At 42.0% G+C, this 16,903-nt stretch overlaps 1 protein-coding gene across 1 annotated transcript in view; it reads right to left on the bottom strand.

Annotated features, from left to right (window-relative positions):
- The window catches only part of RARB (retinoic acid receptor beta), a 257,875-nt gene extending 242,161 nt beyond the window's left edge, over positions 1–15,714 (bottom strand). Inside the window, exon 1 of the mRNA XM_081345080.1 lies at positions 15,512–15,714. Within this exon, the coding sequence (XP_081201206.1) occupies positions 15,512–15,689 (178 nt within the window). The 5' untranslated portion in view covers positions 15,690–15,714. The remainder of the gene's footprint in view (positions 1–15,511) is intronic.
- Between the last annotated feature and the right edge of the window lie 1,189 nt (positions 15,715–16,903).

The following is a 16,903-nucleotide window of genomic DNA, read 5'->3' on the forward strand; positions in this document are numbered from 1 at the left end:
GAAGGGACCTTGGAGGTCTTCTAGTCCAACCCACTGCTCAGACAGGTAATACTGTACCATTTCAGACAAATTTTTAAGGTCCTCCCTTCAAGTTCTGAAATGTGTTTCTTTTTTAGATATTTTATTAAGTTTTTATAGTTACAAATCCTTAGTGCTTAATAAACAACGTTTTATTTGGGTCCACATATCTGACATTAATAGTAATATAAATTCTATTCCTACTCTCTACTCTGTTTTTTCTAGCCATTTATAAAAATTATCCCATGTTTGAAAATAGTCTGTATCTTCTTTCCCTTTCATTTTCAATGTAAGCCTATCCATTTCCGCACAATCCAGGATTTTCCTAATTATGTCTTCTGATGATGTTTCTTCATTTTTCCAATACTGTGCAAATATAATTCTCACTGCTGGTAATACATGTAATATTAAATATATACATACATAGAAGAAATAGTTCTGGCTTAAAATCTACATGTTTTCTTAACATTTTCTCTAACCACATGTGTATTTTTGGCCATTTTTTTTTTTTTTTGCTTTAGTGCATGTCCACCAGAGGTGATTGTACATGCCTGGCTTTTGCCTACATTTCCAACAATTACTAGACAAGTTTTTAAACATTTTTGCTAATCTTGCAGGTGGTAAATTTTATTTTTTTATTTTAATTCCATTTATATCCCGCCCTTCTCCGAAGACTCAGGGCGGCTTTACAAACTTAGCAGTAGCCTTCATTCTATGTATATGCCTGCTTATTAGGGCTTTCACACACCCCAAGCGGCATTATTACAAAGTCAGCTTAATTGCCCCCAACAATCTGGGTCCTCATTTTACCTACCTCGGAAGGATGGAAGGCTGAGTCAACCTTGAGCCTGGTGGGATGCGAACCTGCACTAATTGCAGGCAGCTGGTGTTACTTAAGGAGGCATTAGCCCACTGCTCCACCAAGGCTCTTGGTGCCTTCTATAAAACATTTTATATAAATTTTTTTATATAAAACATTTTATATAAAACATTTTATATAAAATTTTTATAAATGCCATCTATAAAACATTTTATATAAATTTTCATCATCATCATCATCATAGTAATAATAATAATAGTTGGAAGGCACCTTGGAGGTCATCTAGTCCAACCCCTTGCTCAGGCAGGAAACCCTATACCATTTCAGACAAATGACTGTCCAGTCTCTTCTTAAAAACTTCCAGTGTTGGAGCATTCACCACTTCTGGAGGCAGGCTGTTCCACTGGTGAATTGTTCTAACTGTCAGGAAGTTTCTCCTTAGTTCTAGGTTGCTTCTCTCCTTGACTAGTTTCCATCTGTTGCTTCTTGTCCTGCCTTCAGGTGCTTTGGAAAATAGCTTGACTTCCTCTTCTTTGTGGCAGCCCCTGAGATATTGGAACACTGCTATCGTGTCCCCCCTTGTCCTTCTCTTCATTAAACTATACATACACAATTCCAGCAACCGTTCCTTGTAAGTTTTAGCCTCCAATCCCCTAATCATCTTTGTTGCTTTTCTCTGTACTTTGTACTATAAGTAGCTGCCTTTGTTATTTTATAGTTTCTTTCACACACGTTTCGTCATTTTTCTAATGTTACATTGTGCCCAAAATATTTTGGCCAAATTATCATTGTTTCTTAACTTTTTCATCTTCCATTTTCAAGTTTAACAAAAATTTATAGGGTTCCTTAATCAGTTTTTCATCTGATGACAATAGTATCTGGTCAAACAGTATTTGATCTTTAAAAAAGCCATATGTTTTAGCATCTTTTTCATATCTCATTTGCATTTGCAAGTGTGGCCACCATGATAGCTCAATCCCTGTTTTTCCAATTCTTGTTTAGTTTCTAATTTCCCTTCAGAAGTTTCTCATAGTTTATTAAATGTGAGTGCACAAACGCTTCATTGTCGAGATTCATCCTGGTGTTTTCATACAAATTTTCATTTTTATCTTTTCCCATGTCAAAAGCAAGGCATTTCTTATTTAGTGATTTTGAAAATATTTATGGATTTTATTCTTCCCATACCATAGAAAAGCGTGCCATCCAAGTTGTAAGTCGTGTCCTTCTAAACATAGTAATCTTTTGTGTCTAAGGGTTATCCACTCTTTTAACCATATATATTTTTTATTATTAAAGAGTTTTACAAAAAATGTTTTTATAATACATATCCCCAAAACCCACCCGCCCCAAACCACCCCCTCTTTTAACCATATTAATGCAGCTGCTTGATAGTATAGGACCCAGTCTGGTAGCCCAAATCCTCCATTTTCTTTTGCTTCTTGTAACAGTTTTGGTCTTATTCTGGCTTTTTTCCCTAATGTTATAGGTATTGTTTGGAATAGAAAAAGTAGTTTTGGTAAAATATTCATTTTCACAGCCGCTATTCTTCCCAACATTGATATTGTAGTTTTTTCCATCTTTCCAAATCTAATTTTATTTGTTTTAATAGTTTGAGATAATTATCTTCTTTTAATGTCACACATCTTGCTGTTAAGTATATCCCCAGGTATTTAACTTTCTTAACTATCTGGAGATCTGTTTTTTCTGACAGTTGGTTTTTTTGTTTATCTGTAAGATTTTTGACTATCACTTTAGTCTTATCTCTGTTTATTTTCAATCCTGCTACTTCTCCAAATTCTTCAATCTTTATCAATAATTTAGGGCTTGTCTCCAAGGGATCTTCTAGTATAAATACCAAATCCTCCGCAAATGCTTGTAATTAATATTTTTCATCTTTTAACTCCATACCTTTAATTTCTGGGACCATTTCTATTCAGTACTTCCAAGTTCTGAAATGTGTTTCTAATGCCACTCTGAGACTGAACAGAGATTTTGTGAAAGTGGACACCAGAGTCTGGATAAATTTGGGTAAACAGCAAATATAAATATACTATATCTTTTGATCATTTCAACTTCTTACAATAATTCTACCACAGTTCTATAATCAACTTTTCAAAAACAGACAAATAAAAATAATTATTTGATGACAAAATCCTCCCCAAGACTGAACAAAGTTGTTCTATGCAAAGATCTTTTTTTTAATTGAAAAGTTTTACAATACATTTTGAATACAAACCCCCCTCCTCCCCCTCCCCTCTCCCCAACCCCCCTTCCCCTCCCCTCCCCCCTCCCCGACTTCCCAGAGCTGAAGCAAAGATCATTCTTTTTTAATCTGCACAAGGGGAAATTGTAAACCTTTTGTTCTTGTATATTAAACCAAAGGTGTTTTTTTAAAGAAATGTATAAAATATAAGAGCAAGGATTAGATTATTTTGCAGGAAAGTACATTTTATAGCCCTTTTGTGTATAGATGCAATTTGGTTATTTATAGATGATATAAGATTATGTGATTATTCTCATGCTTTCATGCAACTTAGACAATGTATTAAAATATATTTATATTAAATATTGTAGGAATATATAATAATATACAAGGTGAGGGATTTTTTTTCCTCCGATGAAGATGGCCACGGTTCGCGGCTGAGCCTTAGATGCAGGAGGCCGATTTTTGGCTTTGGGGCATTGTAGGGCTGTTGGTTGCTGTGCGGCTTTAGTGGGGTGACAGGAACCCTCAGGGCCACGGCGACCTTTTTTGAGGCTGCTGGAGACAGTGACGAGGCGGTGGTGAAGCGTCTGGGGCCTGCAACGCTGAATGCTGCAACGCCGAACGCCCGATTAACAGGGGATCGGAGAGCTGAATGCCCGACTAACAGCTGATTGATGAGCCTTCCCCTCCGGTGGAGTTTCCTGGGAGGGTGGTGGTGAGCTGATCGACGGGCCGATGGTGAGCTTCCCCCTCCGTAGAGGCCCTTTGGGGGCTGTTTGTGGAGAGTGGAGGCTCCCAATGAAGCAGCCGGAGGACGAGAGGCGGAGCAAGCTGGGGCGAGCTGGGCGCATTATTACTCGAGATGCCCGGGGCCTAAGGTGATATTGAGGTGGCTCCTACGGACTGTGGTACCTGTGATTGCGGTGCCCCTTGGGACTATATTTATTTAAGATCAGAGGTGAGCCTCCTCCACTGTCAGCAATTATTTCTGCATTCTGCAGCCTCTTACAGCACTTTTGGTCGTGATTTTATCTATGAGTTGGTGACGGATGACTGGCCTGGATTTTGTAGCCACCATCTGACATCTTGGCGGCTTAGAGGTGTTGGTGGTGGGGCTCGACGATGTTGGGTTCAGGGGGGCCTGGCTGTTTTTGGCCAGGCCAGGAACCTGATGCCCGAGACTAATTTACATCTACTCATCGCCGGAGCTGTGGATGCCTTCTCCAATATGGACTTACCATCATCCCAGTCATCGGACTTTTCCCTCCCTATGACCAGCCCGGAGCTGGATAGTGGTTCTCCCTGAAACTGGAAGATCATGGTCGCTGTGAGAGGGTGACCCCATTTGGGAGTCACTGTCTAGCTCTGGGGTTTTAATATTTCTTTCCATTTGTCCTGCCAATATGTTCCTTCCTGCTTCTAATCATCTTAACGTTTTACTCCGTGGATGAACTTTTTGCCCTGAGGGAGTCCCCCCTCTCTCAGGTGTGGCCCTCTAACTTATGCCGCTGGTTCCTTAATGATGGATCTTGGGACCCCGAGAGGTGGCATGGCACTAAAAGGAGGCTTTGGGGTTTTCTTCTTAAATTTTTTAATGGGTTGAAGAGGGGGGAGGGATGCAAGCCCAGCAGAAAGATGGGGGGGGTTGCCGGACCTTCCTCAGTCCAGGTTGGTAGACAGTCGTGGCGTTGGGGGGGCCGGGATGGGGGGTCTCAGGGCCCGAGGGGATGGGGTGGGGACTGTGATCCCCATGGTGATTGGGAATGGTGGCAGATGGATGAACAGAGGGCCATATCAAAATCTGGGATTGTGCCCCAGCTGTCTTCGAGCGGTGGCGTGCTCTGACCCTCTGGCTTAATCCTGCTTTTCCAGGGGTGGGGGAGGACAGGTACCTGAGCTCAGGATGGTTTATTTGAATGCCAGGTCTGTGGTGAATAAAGCTCCCCTCATCTGGGATTTGAGGAGGAATGCGCAGACCTGGCATGCATTACGGAAACTTGGTTGGGCCCAGAGGGAGGAGTCCCTTTGATTGAGTTATGCCCACCAGGTTTCCATGTGCTTCACCAGCCTTGGGCTCAGGGTAGGGGCGGTGGGGTGGCAGTTGTTATTAAGGAGGCCCTTTGTCCGCGGGAGGCCACTGCCCCTCAGATAGGCAGATGTGAGTCCCTCCTCTTGAGGTGGTGCCCTGGGTGTCAGATGGGACTGTTGCTTGCGTACCTCTCTCCCAGCTGCGTAGCAACGGCCCTGCCTGGGCTGCTTGATGCTCTCTCGGGGTTGGCGGTTGAGTTTCCCAGATTTATGGTTCTGGGGGATTTTAACTTGCCCTCCCTGGGGGGTGCATCAGGGGTGGCCCAAGAGTTCATGGCTTCCATGATGGCCATGGACCTGACCTAGATTATTCAGGGTCCGACCCACGAGGGGGGAAACACGCCCAACCTTATTTTTATCTCCGGGCAGTGGCTTAATGATCTGGGTGGGTTTTTTCCTTCCATTCAAACCCTTTCATGGACAGATCATTATCTCTTGTGGCTGGGCCTCCGTCATGCCACCTCCCGCTGCTGGGAGGCGGAACCGACCAGGTGGTTCCACCCCAGGCGCCTGATGGACCCGGAAAGGTTTCAGATGGCGCTTGGACTGATTCCTGCCTCCCTTTCCCACAGCTTGGTCAAGACCTTGGTTGACGCCTGGCAACGGGCTGCTTCGGAGGCTCTTGACCGCATTGTGCCTTCGCGGCCACTGACCTGGCGCAGGTCCCAGTTGGCCCCTTGGTTTTCTGTGGACCTACGGGAGATGAAACGCCAGAGGAGGAGCCTAGAGAGCATTTGGAGATCCAGTCGGTCCGAATCTGACCGAACACAGTTAAGATCCTTTACCAGATCTTACCTTGTGGAAATGGGGGTGGCGAAGCATGCTTACTTCGCCACCCTCATTGCATCTGCAGATAATCGCCCGGCCGCCCTGTTTAGGGTGACCCGCTCCCTTTTAAATCAGGGGACAGGGGAAGATCCCTTACGAGGACGAGCCGAGGAGTTTTGTCAGCATCTGCTGGACAAAATTGCTCAGATTCGGATCGGTCTGGACTCCAATTGGGCAGTATCTGGCGAGGGAGAAGCGACGGGTCTGGCCAATATTATTTGGGAAGAGTTTGACCCTGTGACTCCAGATGAAGTGGACAGGATCATGGGTAGATTAAGTGCCGCCATGTGTTTGTTGGACCCGTGTCCCTCCTGGCTGGTTTATGCGGCTTAGGAGGTCACACGAGGCTGGCTCCAGGCAGTGATTAATGCTTCTTTGAGTGAGGGGTGCTTTCCTGCTGTCTTGAAGGAGGCGGTGGTGAGGCCCCTCCTCAAGAAACCTGCTCTGGACCCAGCTATTTTGAATAATTTTCGTCCTGTCTCCAACCTCTGCTTTCTTGCGAAGGTTGTTGAAAGCGTGGTGGCACGGCAGCTCCTGTTGGTCCTGGAGGAAACTGAGTACCTGGATCCATAACAATCGGGTTTCAGGCCCGGGTACAGCACGGAGACGGCATTGGTTGCGCTGGTGGATGATCTCTGGTGGGCTCGGGAGAGAGGTTATTCCTCTGTTCTAGTCCTATTAGATCTCTCAGCGGCTTTTGATACCATCGACCATGGTATCCTGCTGCGACGTCTCCGGGGGTTGGGAGTGGGAGGCACCTATTTACGGTGGTTCTCCTCCTACCTCTCGGGCCGTTTGCAGACAGTGTTGGCAGGAGGACAGAGGTCAACCCCAAGGCCCCTTGATTGTGGGGTGCCTCAGGGGTTGGTCCTCTCTCCCCTCCTGTTCAACATCTATATGAAGCCACTGGGTGAGATCATCCGTGATTTAGGGGTGAGGTATCATCAATATGCTGATGATACCCAGCTTTTCATCTCCACCCCGAACCAACCCAGTGATGCCCTCGACGTGATGTCCCGTTGCCTGGAAGCGGTTCGAATCTGGATGGGGAAGAACAGGCTCCAACTCAACCCGGCCAAGACTGAGTGGCTTTATGTATCAGCATCTCGTCCAGTCCAAGATTTACCATCTTTGGTTATGGGGGGAGAGGTGTTGCCTCCTGTTGATAGGACGCGCAACTTAGGCGTCCTCCTTGATGCACGACTCAGTTTAGAAGATCACTTAGGAGTCGTGGCCAGGGAGGCATTTGCCCAGGCTCGCCTGGTGTGCCAGTTGTGCCCCTATCTGGACCAAGATGCTTTACGTACGGTGACTCATGTGCTCGTTACCTCCCGCATAGATTACTGCAATGCTCTTGGGGAGGTGCGCGCGCACCTCCGGTCGTTCGGAGAGGTGTGCGCGTACCTCCCAGAATGGGCAGGGGCGCCGCTCTTTGAGGAAGCTGCCGCGGCCCGTCTGCAAAGCTGCCGCTTTCGGCAGCTTCGCAGACGGGCCGCAGCAGCTTCCTCAAAGAGCGGCGCCGCTGCCCCTTTGCGCGGAGGTACACACGCACCTCTCCAAAGGTTTGGGGAGGTGCGCGCGCACCTCCACCCATTCGGGGAAGTGCGCGCGCACCTCTCCAAACGGGCGGTGCCACTCTCCATTTGGAGAGGTGCGCGCGCACCACTGCCCGTTTGAAGAGGTGCGCGCGCACCGGGCGGCTGGGAGCCGCGGGTTGCCGACCCGTGGGTTATGGGAATTGGGTATGTCTAGTTTAATGAAGAGAAGGACAAGGCGGGACATGATAGCAGTGTTCCAATATTTCAGGGTTTGCCACAAAGAAGAGGGAGTCAAGCTATTCTCCAAAGCGCCTGAAGGCAGGACAAGAAGCAACGGATGGAAACTAATCAAAGAGAGAAGCAACCTAGAACTAAGGAGAAACTTCCTGACAGTTAGAACAATTAACCAGTGGAACAACCTGCCTCCAGAAGAGGTGAATGCTCCAACACTGGAAGTTTTTAAGAAGAGACTGGACAGTCATTTGTCTGAAATGGTATAGGGTTTCCTGCCTGAGCAGGGGGTTAGACTAGATGACCTCCAAGATCCCTTCCAACATCATCATTATTATTATTATTATTATTATTATTATTATTATTATTATTATTATTATTATTGTTGTTGTTGTTGTTGTTGTTGTTGTTATTGTTATTATTGTTGTTGTTGTTGTTGTTGTTGTTATTGTTAAAGTTTTAAAAAAGCAGCTCACCGTGAAGAACTATAGCAGAATACTTGATATACTAGGTATACTTTGGATATGGTTTATCTTCCTTTACTGTTATACAGTATTTCATTAATAAACTTATAAAACATAAGATTTTATATTTAAAATTTAAATTATTCATTTTTATAAAACTTGAACCAAATACCATTTTTATGGAAATATCACATTGAATAGTGTCAATATCAATAATCTGACTATTTCATGGCATTCGTTAACTGCTCTAATTGAGATCTACCTGGACCAACATGTTCAGTCCTGCATAAACCAATTTAGTAGATTTGCAGTACAAAAACACTATTTTTTCAATAGTTGCAACACATGTATCACAAACTTCTCAAATTGATCAATGAATGCATTTATTTTGTAAACTATCTACCCTATCCTATTCTATCCTATTCTAACCTATCCTATTCTACCTAGAAAATCTGGTAAAATTCTTGCAAATGCATGTTTGCTGTACAAGCTTCATCTATGGTACTTCTGGAGAGTCTAAGAAACTTTACAATGTTGACATCTTCCTTTTGGTGTCAAAGAAAGCATGCTTGGCTTTAGAAACCTAAGCAAGACAACTTGCTTCCCCTTGATTAGCAGCTCTGCTCTTTGGCAGTTGTGCAGCTGGTATTTTATTACTAAACTTCATGAGTCCAATCATGGCATAGGAAATAACTCAATATTCAAATCATCCAACTTACAATGTATTGATATCACATATCTACAACTGCTGTTTATGTCAACTATATATTAAGGACATTCAAAACAATGTTCCAAAAAAGGCAAATTTGGTGTTTGACTATATCTGGTGCGTAATAATAGAACAGCTGTCTTATGTTTATATTAGCTGCAATATAATGATTTTTAAAAGATTGAAATCTTGTTAAATGTCAGTTATCCCAAATTAGAAAAATTAAATCTTATAAAATCCTATGAGATTTCACATCACTTAGATATTCTCGATAAATGGTTACTATGAAATTTGACATGGAGTTGTGTTAATTCTAATAAGTAAATGTATGTAGACTGAGATCTTGGTATTAAATTATTCTGTAGTTTTCAGCCCTTTTTAAAATCTTCTTAATTTAAATATCCAATGCAAATGGTAAAGAGTGAGTGAAAGGATGAACACAGCATTGTATAATAGCACAGCACACAAAACAATACAACACAATACAGTATTTCCTACTGCACAAGGAGAGTTTGGGGAGTTTAGAATGGCAGGATTTTTCAGTTTTTTGAATGAGATAATTATGTTCAACAGCACACCTGTCAACAACATAAAACTTTAAATCTTAAACTATTACACAGAAATTACTTTCGAAATCATTTAGCAATATTACTGATATAAGTCTACACCATGTGAGGAACTGGATGATTCCAGGACAAAGAGGATGACAATGATTTTGCTTTCTCTTCAGGACTCAGTTAACTGTGTCACTGTTTCTCCATTTTAGATTGGAGATAATGGTGCTTAATAAGCAATTGAGTTTAAACAGATGCAGCTGAAAAATTTGTTTGCATTACTTTTAAACCAATTCAGAGCCAAGACAGGCACTAGCTTTGAAAATTATTTTCTTAATAGCATATCTTGAGTAGACGTACATGTAAGGAATAAGTAAAGAAACGAGTATCATTGAGATCAATGAGGTAACAAAGCACAAGATTTTTTAAATGATTGTTGCTTGAACATTCTCTTTATAAAACTTAAGTATGTATTAGATGGAACAATGTAGCTCATCAAAACAAAGTTTTGGGGAAATATACAATAGAATCCAGATGACTCATGTATTTTTCACTATTTATAAATATCAAATAACTAGGAAAAATGTATATACTTAAGAGAAAGATTGGAAGGTGCTCAGGCTACTAAGGAATCACATTCACCAGCATCACTATAACTATATATATATATATCTCACTGTTTTGGCGGTATCAAAACATATTGTAAAATGAAGAGATGAGATATGGAAAGGCCCCAAGACTATTATCACTTATAAATAATAAGTGTGCATGATGCATATCCTATCTGTATTTTTTCAAGGATACAAAACCAGAATTGAATGACAGAATATAAAAATGAAATGATAATAAACCACAACCCTCTTTTAAAATATGAATTACTTAGAAATATTACCTGCATGCACACAAACAGAACTGTGTGAAAAGTACTGATTCCCAAATTTTGTGACTATTCAAATCCTTTTACCACTGAATTATATCAGTTTCATGTATTTTGACTGATAAATAGTCCTCAGCTTACAACCATTGATTTAGAGACCAAATGAAATTACAACTGAAAAAAGTGATTTACTACATGATCATTTTTCAAACTTGGTCACATGGTCAAAATTCAGACACTTGGCAACTGGTATATATTTATGAAGGTTGCAGTGGGCTGGGATTACGTGATCACCTTCTGAGAAGCAAAGTCAGTGAGGAAGTCAAAGTCACTTAACAAACATGTTACTAATTTAATAATTGCAACGATTCACCTAACTGTGGGAAGGTCGTAAAATGGAACAAATTCACTTAACAATTATCTTGCTTAGCAACAGAAATCTGGAGCTTGATTATGGTCGTACATTGATACAAATATCACGTAACTCAAATATACTAATATTAGTACACCAAAATGTGATTCTTTTTTGGAGTATTTGATAAACGTAAATCTGTCCATATACAACATATTTATAATAAAAATAATCACCTCCCATAGTGATGAGAGGGCAGTTCTACTAGTACTTCACAAATCAGAACTGATTTTGACCTGATCTATCATATGCAAATCTTATAACCAATGAAGTTCTCACCTATGCAGACTGTAGAAGTAACACATGCCTTGTTCAAAAGAAATTTGTAAGATCTCTGTATAAAAATAATTGAATTCTACCAGTTCTAAAAAGATTAGTGTTATATATTGAGATAAGTTGCTTGTAAACTGTGTGCAATGGTTAAGTCCTAAGTCTAAGGAGCTTCAGGCCTTTTTAGGACTTCCGCACAAGGCCACAGTGGCAGAGCCGTTACCCAGGCTCTTGGACAAAAAGGCACAGCGGCAGCGGATGAGTGTCCACGAGAAAAGCTTCTCGGCAGTCAAATCACTGCTGTCTTCAAACTCAGTACTCACCCATTTTCAGGAAAAATTGCCTTTCTGCATTGCTTGTGATGCATCTCCATATGGGGTAGGAGCCATGTTGAGTCATTTGATGGCTGACGGGAGATGGCTCCCATCACTTATTATTCTAGGACCCTGTCTTCAGCGGAACACAATTACGTGCAAATAGACATGAAGGCACTGGCCATAGGGGCTGGTATTAAGAAGTTTCATGATTACTTGTATGGCCGCCATTTCACGGTCTTCACGGACAACAAGCCACTTCTGGGTTTGTTCACAACAAACAAATAGACACCTGAGATTCTATCTCCATTTATACTGAGGTAGTCTATCTTCCTTTCAGCCTATAATTATAGGCTGATTCACAAACCAGGCAGGGAAATGGGCCATGCAGACGGTCTCAGTAGACTGCCCCTGCCAATTTTAGAGCCAGACCCCACTCCAGCTGCTCGCATCCTGGCTATCCAGGATTTGCCAGTCTCCCCTTCACGCTGGGGATGTGGCTGCGGAAACAGCCGCTGAGAAGATGCTTAGCCGCATATTGAACTAGGTGTACACAGGATGGCCTGACAAATGTCCGGGGCCAAGCGTCCAGAGTTTTTACATGAGAAAGGATGAGCTCTCAGCCTATAAGGGTTGCATCCTTTGGGGGAGTCAGGTCATAGTCCCAAGCTCTGAGGCCCTGGGTTTTAGAATCTCTGCACAAGGGTCATCCAGGAATAGTCCGGATGAAGGCACTCGCGAGGAGCTACTTTTGGTGGCCTGGGCTGGATAAAGATATTGAGGCTCAAGTACATAGCTGTTTCACATGCTAGCAATCGAGGCCTGAAATGCCTCAAGTCCCTGTCCACTGATGAGAAGCCACACACGTCCCATGGTCAAGAATCCACATTGACTTTGCCAGGCCATTTCAGGGACAGCTGTTCTTTGTTGTGGTGGACAGCCCCTCTAAGTGGTTAGAGGTCGCACCAGTCCCAATAAGACTACTGCCAGGACCATCCAGGAACTGCACAGGATCTTTGCAACGCATGGGCTACCCAACGTGCTAGTCTCAGACAATGGGGCTCAATTTACAACTACAGAATTTCAGATGTTTCTGAGGGCTAACCTGATAAGGCACACCACTTCAGCCCCCTTTCACCCGGCCTCAAATGGCTAAGTGGAACACATAGTTCGAATGACCAAAGAATCCTTAAAGAGGATCATAACTGGCGACTGGCAGCACAGGCTAGCAGATTTCTTACTCTGACAACGCACAACACCCTGCACTTCAATGGGCAGAAGCCCAGCTGAACTTAGATGGGGACGGCGCTTAATCACTAATCTGGATCGGCTGCATCCAGACAGTTACCTCGGACACAGCACAGCCAAAACCACCGGGAAGTTTGCAAGTTGTTGACCGGGTTTGGGCCTGGAATTATGGTCAAGGGGCACTGTGGGTAGTAGCTGTGGTTGGTAAGATGTCAGGGCCACTTTCTTATGAAGTGGTCCTGGAAGATGGCAGAGTGATACGGCGGCACATTGACCAGCTGCCCTGGAGGCTAGTGAACCAATTGCTGGTGCAAGACTCATGTAATAGCCAACCCCAGGAGCAAATCGACAATGACCCAACAGCAGAGACTGCATTCACTGATGGGACTCCCAGCCGTGGAGAAGGGGGGCTAGTGGCAGGCAATTCATCCCTGAACACACAGGTTGCACCCACTGACTGGGACAGGCAACCAGCTCCGATGTCCAGCCCAGCAGAAACTGCACCACCAATGGACTTTGGCTCAAGTCTACTGGGACAGATCAGCCAAAGGGACTTGGGTAGATCCGAAGCAATCAGGTCTCAAAACCCTGGTCTACCCAGCCTGGCAGGCGAGCTGGTAGACTGGGAACTTCCAGCAACTCCGAGACACTCGGAGCAACCGCAAAGGCCACCAACATATTTAAAGGACTATGTGCATTATTTAAGAATTGCACTAGCTAGGGAAAAGCGGTGTTATGTATTGAGATAAGTTGCTTGAAACTGTGTGCAACGGTTAACAGCCATTATGGTTAAACTCCAGACAGCTTGTCTCTGGAGTTGTTACTTTGCATTTTAGGCGGGAAATTACTATTTAATCTCATTGGCTGCCAACTAGTGGCAGACCAGATAAATAGAAGCTAAGCAGCAGTTGGACCTGCTTCTGTTGTTACTGAATAAACGTGTTGCTGTTTCACCGTTCTGCCTCGTCAATGTCTCACCAAACAGAGAACTTAACAATTAGTGTTACCTATCCCTGCAGAAAGGTATAAAACTATTTCAAAAATCTTGAAAAATTTGAAGTAGCAGTAAAGAATGCCTGTCCTGTCTACATTATTCCATAAGAAATAATTAAGCACAAACTCCTCCAGGAGGTGACAAGGAAGCCCAGAACTTCGGAAATCTGCAAGCCTCTCTCGCCATGGCTAAAGATTGTATTTATGACTTTACCATAAGGAATTTTCATGATTCCAAGTGGGTATATTATATCTGCACCCACTACTTGTCCATTGCCAAAACGGTGGCACAGCAGCCCAATATAAGCTTTCATATACAGGTAGTCCTTACTCCTTACTGCACAATTGACCATGCATGATCTTTGAAGTTATGACTACTTCAGGCTCATGTGATCAAATTTCAGGCACTCAGCAGCCTGCCTGCACTTACAACTGCAGTGTGCTCTTCATCTGCTCCCACCTGCATATTTCCCCATCTCTGTCCTTTTGGCCATCTTATGTTCTGCCTCCCTATTTGGCCTTTGCAGTTTTCTTTCTTCTCCTGCTTTATGAAGCAACTGCTAACTAAGCATAGCCTTCTTTCCAAGGCTGTGCATGAACAACTGCCTGATGAAGGACCAGGATTACCAGCATACACAGTGGTGGGATTCAAATAGGTGAACAACTGGTTCTTTGTGTGGATGCTGCTTCCGGAAGTCCATTTTGGGCATGGGCAACAAAAAATTAGCTATCAGTTCTGCTGAAGTGGTGCGAACTGGCTGAATCCCACCACTGAGCATACAAAAGAATTCAGTTGCATTTTCTGGCAGCCATATTTTTTATGCCAGAATGTTTCCCTAATGCTTTACTTAGACTTCAGATGGGCCATATAGCATGGAAAGTAGAGTTAGGCAGATAACAACATATTATTAAGTCAAAGTCAATTCATCTTCTATAATCTATAGCCTTTTTTCCCAGTGTAAAAGAGTTTCCAATCCAAAAGATGAAGAGCTGTATTATGTGAATGGTTCCATTTGAGTATTTCATTTGATTTCCTTCTAACTATAAGATCTGATAAAACAAAGGAGGCTATTAAACATGCACTAAAAGCTATGGAACTCCAGATGAATATTGTAGCTGCCACAAGACTATGTCAATTATATAGGGACACAAGAAAACTGCAACTCACAATACTTACACAAGCTATCCTATTTCCAAAATTATTTTACTTTCTCAAGAGCGTGTTTCAATGCCCTTCATTTTGCAATCAAGAATGCTAGACATAATATGTCTTTCTATGGTGTAGATTTTACAAGGAGATGTGTACTAATCTAAGCTTTAACAGATAGACTGCCTGACCAATGGTATTTTTTTTCCTAAGCAGAGGAGCCCTGATATTCCCAATATACTAACTAAATTCTATGCCTAAAAAAGGTTTGCTGTACTCAAAAGAAGTGGATGGTTTACTCAATTAATTGAATATTATTGTATTTTTAAATGGACGATAAGTTCCAGCTACAAATGTAATAAATAAACCATCCTGATGAATCACCAGGCTACCAAAATAATCTCATTAGGAGGGCAGAATCTGCTACAGTTTTACTTTTTGATGGATTCCTACAGCATAGGATCTAATTTGGATAATCAGAAAATAAAGCTGTCAGCTACTAAACTTAAAATCTAATATACACAATTATGCTTTGTCAATTTTTAGAAACAAATAGTAAAGAGATCCAGCATTGCAGCATTATTTTCTTGTTTTCTTCCCAAGTATTCCCTAGAAGTACTTTGAAGAGGTCTGAAAACTTTCTGAGCAGATTTTGGATTGTTGTAGGATTTACTGGGCTTAGACTCTCAATTCTTTTTTCTGCAAACAGAATTATCTGCATCAAGCCACACTGGATTTATCTAGAAACTATTATAGAAGATAATAAAAGGTAAATAAAATAAATAAAAGCTTACTTGCTGGTGAGGGAATGTTGTATCGATTGGTTGATGGATTGCCTTGCATGCCATGAAGAGTTGAAAGTGAGAGTCCTCCAATGATAGGAGGAAAAAGTAATGGGTATGGTGGTCCAGCATAATGAGTCATATGTCCACTGACTGTTGGTACAGAACACGCATGGCTGCTGGTTGTCATGATTATACCTTGAAGGGAAGAGATGTCCAGTCACTGCTCCACAGAAATCTGGAAACAGGACACCTAGTCTGGCAATACACCATGAGTTATTTTCTCAAGAGATAATTTCTCATTTTTTCTCCTTATTGAATTGTTCCAGCCATTTTCCTGGTACATTCCTGCTGTAATTATAACTTTTTGTTTAATATCACATATGGAGATGGCTGTTCCTCTGTTGTTCCAAGCTTTTTCTTTTTTCTTGGAGCAATAGGTTCACTCTACAGCTGGTTGTGAAAGTGATCTGTAGGTGACAGAAAAATAAATGGAAGCTATAAATACGAATAACTCTGCAAAATAATCTTATTTTTGATAGAAGAAAATGTTTGTATCTCAGGGTTGAATTGGGGAGTCCTTGGTGCTCTCTGAGCTTGATTGTTTTATATTTCAACATAGCTAGAACACACACACACACACACACACACACACACACAAACCCCCACAAACACACACACACATACACACACACACGGGAGAGACAGAGAGAGGTGGGGGGAAGGGAGAAAGGGAGAGAAGAAGGGAGGAAGGTCTGACTCCAACTATGAATCACCTTTGCAAGTAGGAAGCCAAATTAAACATTCACTTATTTTTCTCATTATAATAAAAAATAAACATTAAAAAATAAACATTAGCTAATTTTATTTTTCTTGCCACAATAATCTAATCAAACTATGATAAAATTAACGAATGAATCATTTTTCATTTTTTTTCTTTTTTCAAAGACCATCCTGGGAGTAATAAATAGATGGGATAACACCAGGAACTCAAATCAACATTAATAACAAATTAATGTGAATCAGCCTCTCTGACTGCAAAGTCTCACAGACATTAATAAGGATGTATATTTATATTAATTATAATTATGCAATATATGATCATGCCTCATCACTTTTACAGATAGATCATAAATGCAAAGTTATCTTCTATGAATTCTAGTGCTCAGCAGTTTTGTATGATGCAGGCTATCTTCACATAAGCTAAAACCTAAGAAATACTGGAGGAAGAACACTCAATTTGATGCAAGAGAAGCATGACAGCAGGATTAAACCTCTATTAAATAATCCAGAGGTCACCTGAAGTATAAGGCTCAAACAAACATAAACATTCTTTTCCATTAATAATAATGTTTTCAATATAATCATTAAGAAGCTCCATCAGGCAAGTGAGCACTGAAATTC

The sequence above is a fragment of the Vipera berus genome (genome assembly GCF_964194415.1).
Source record: "Vipera berus genome assembly, chromosome: Z".
Classification (NCBI taxonomy): Eukaryota; Metazoa; Chordata; class Lepidosauria; order Squamata; family Viperidae; genus Vipera; species Vipera berus.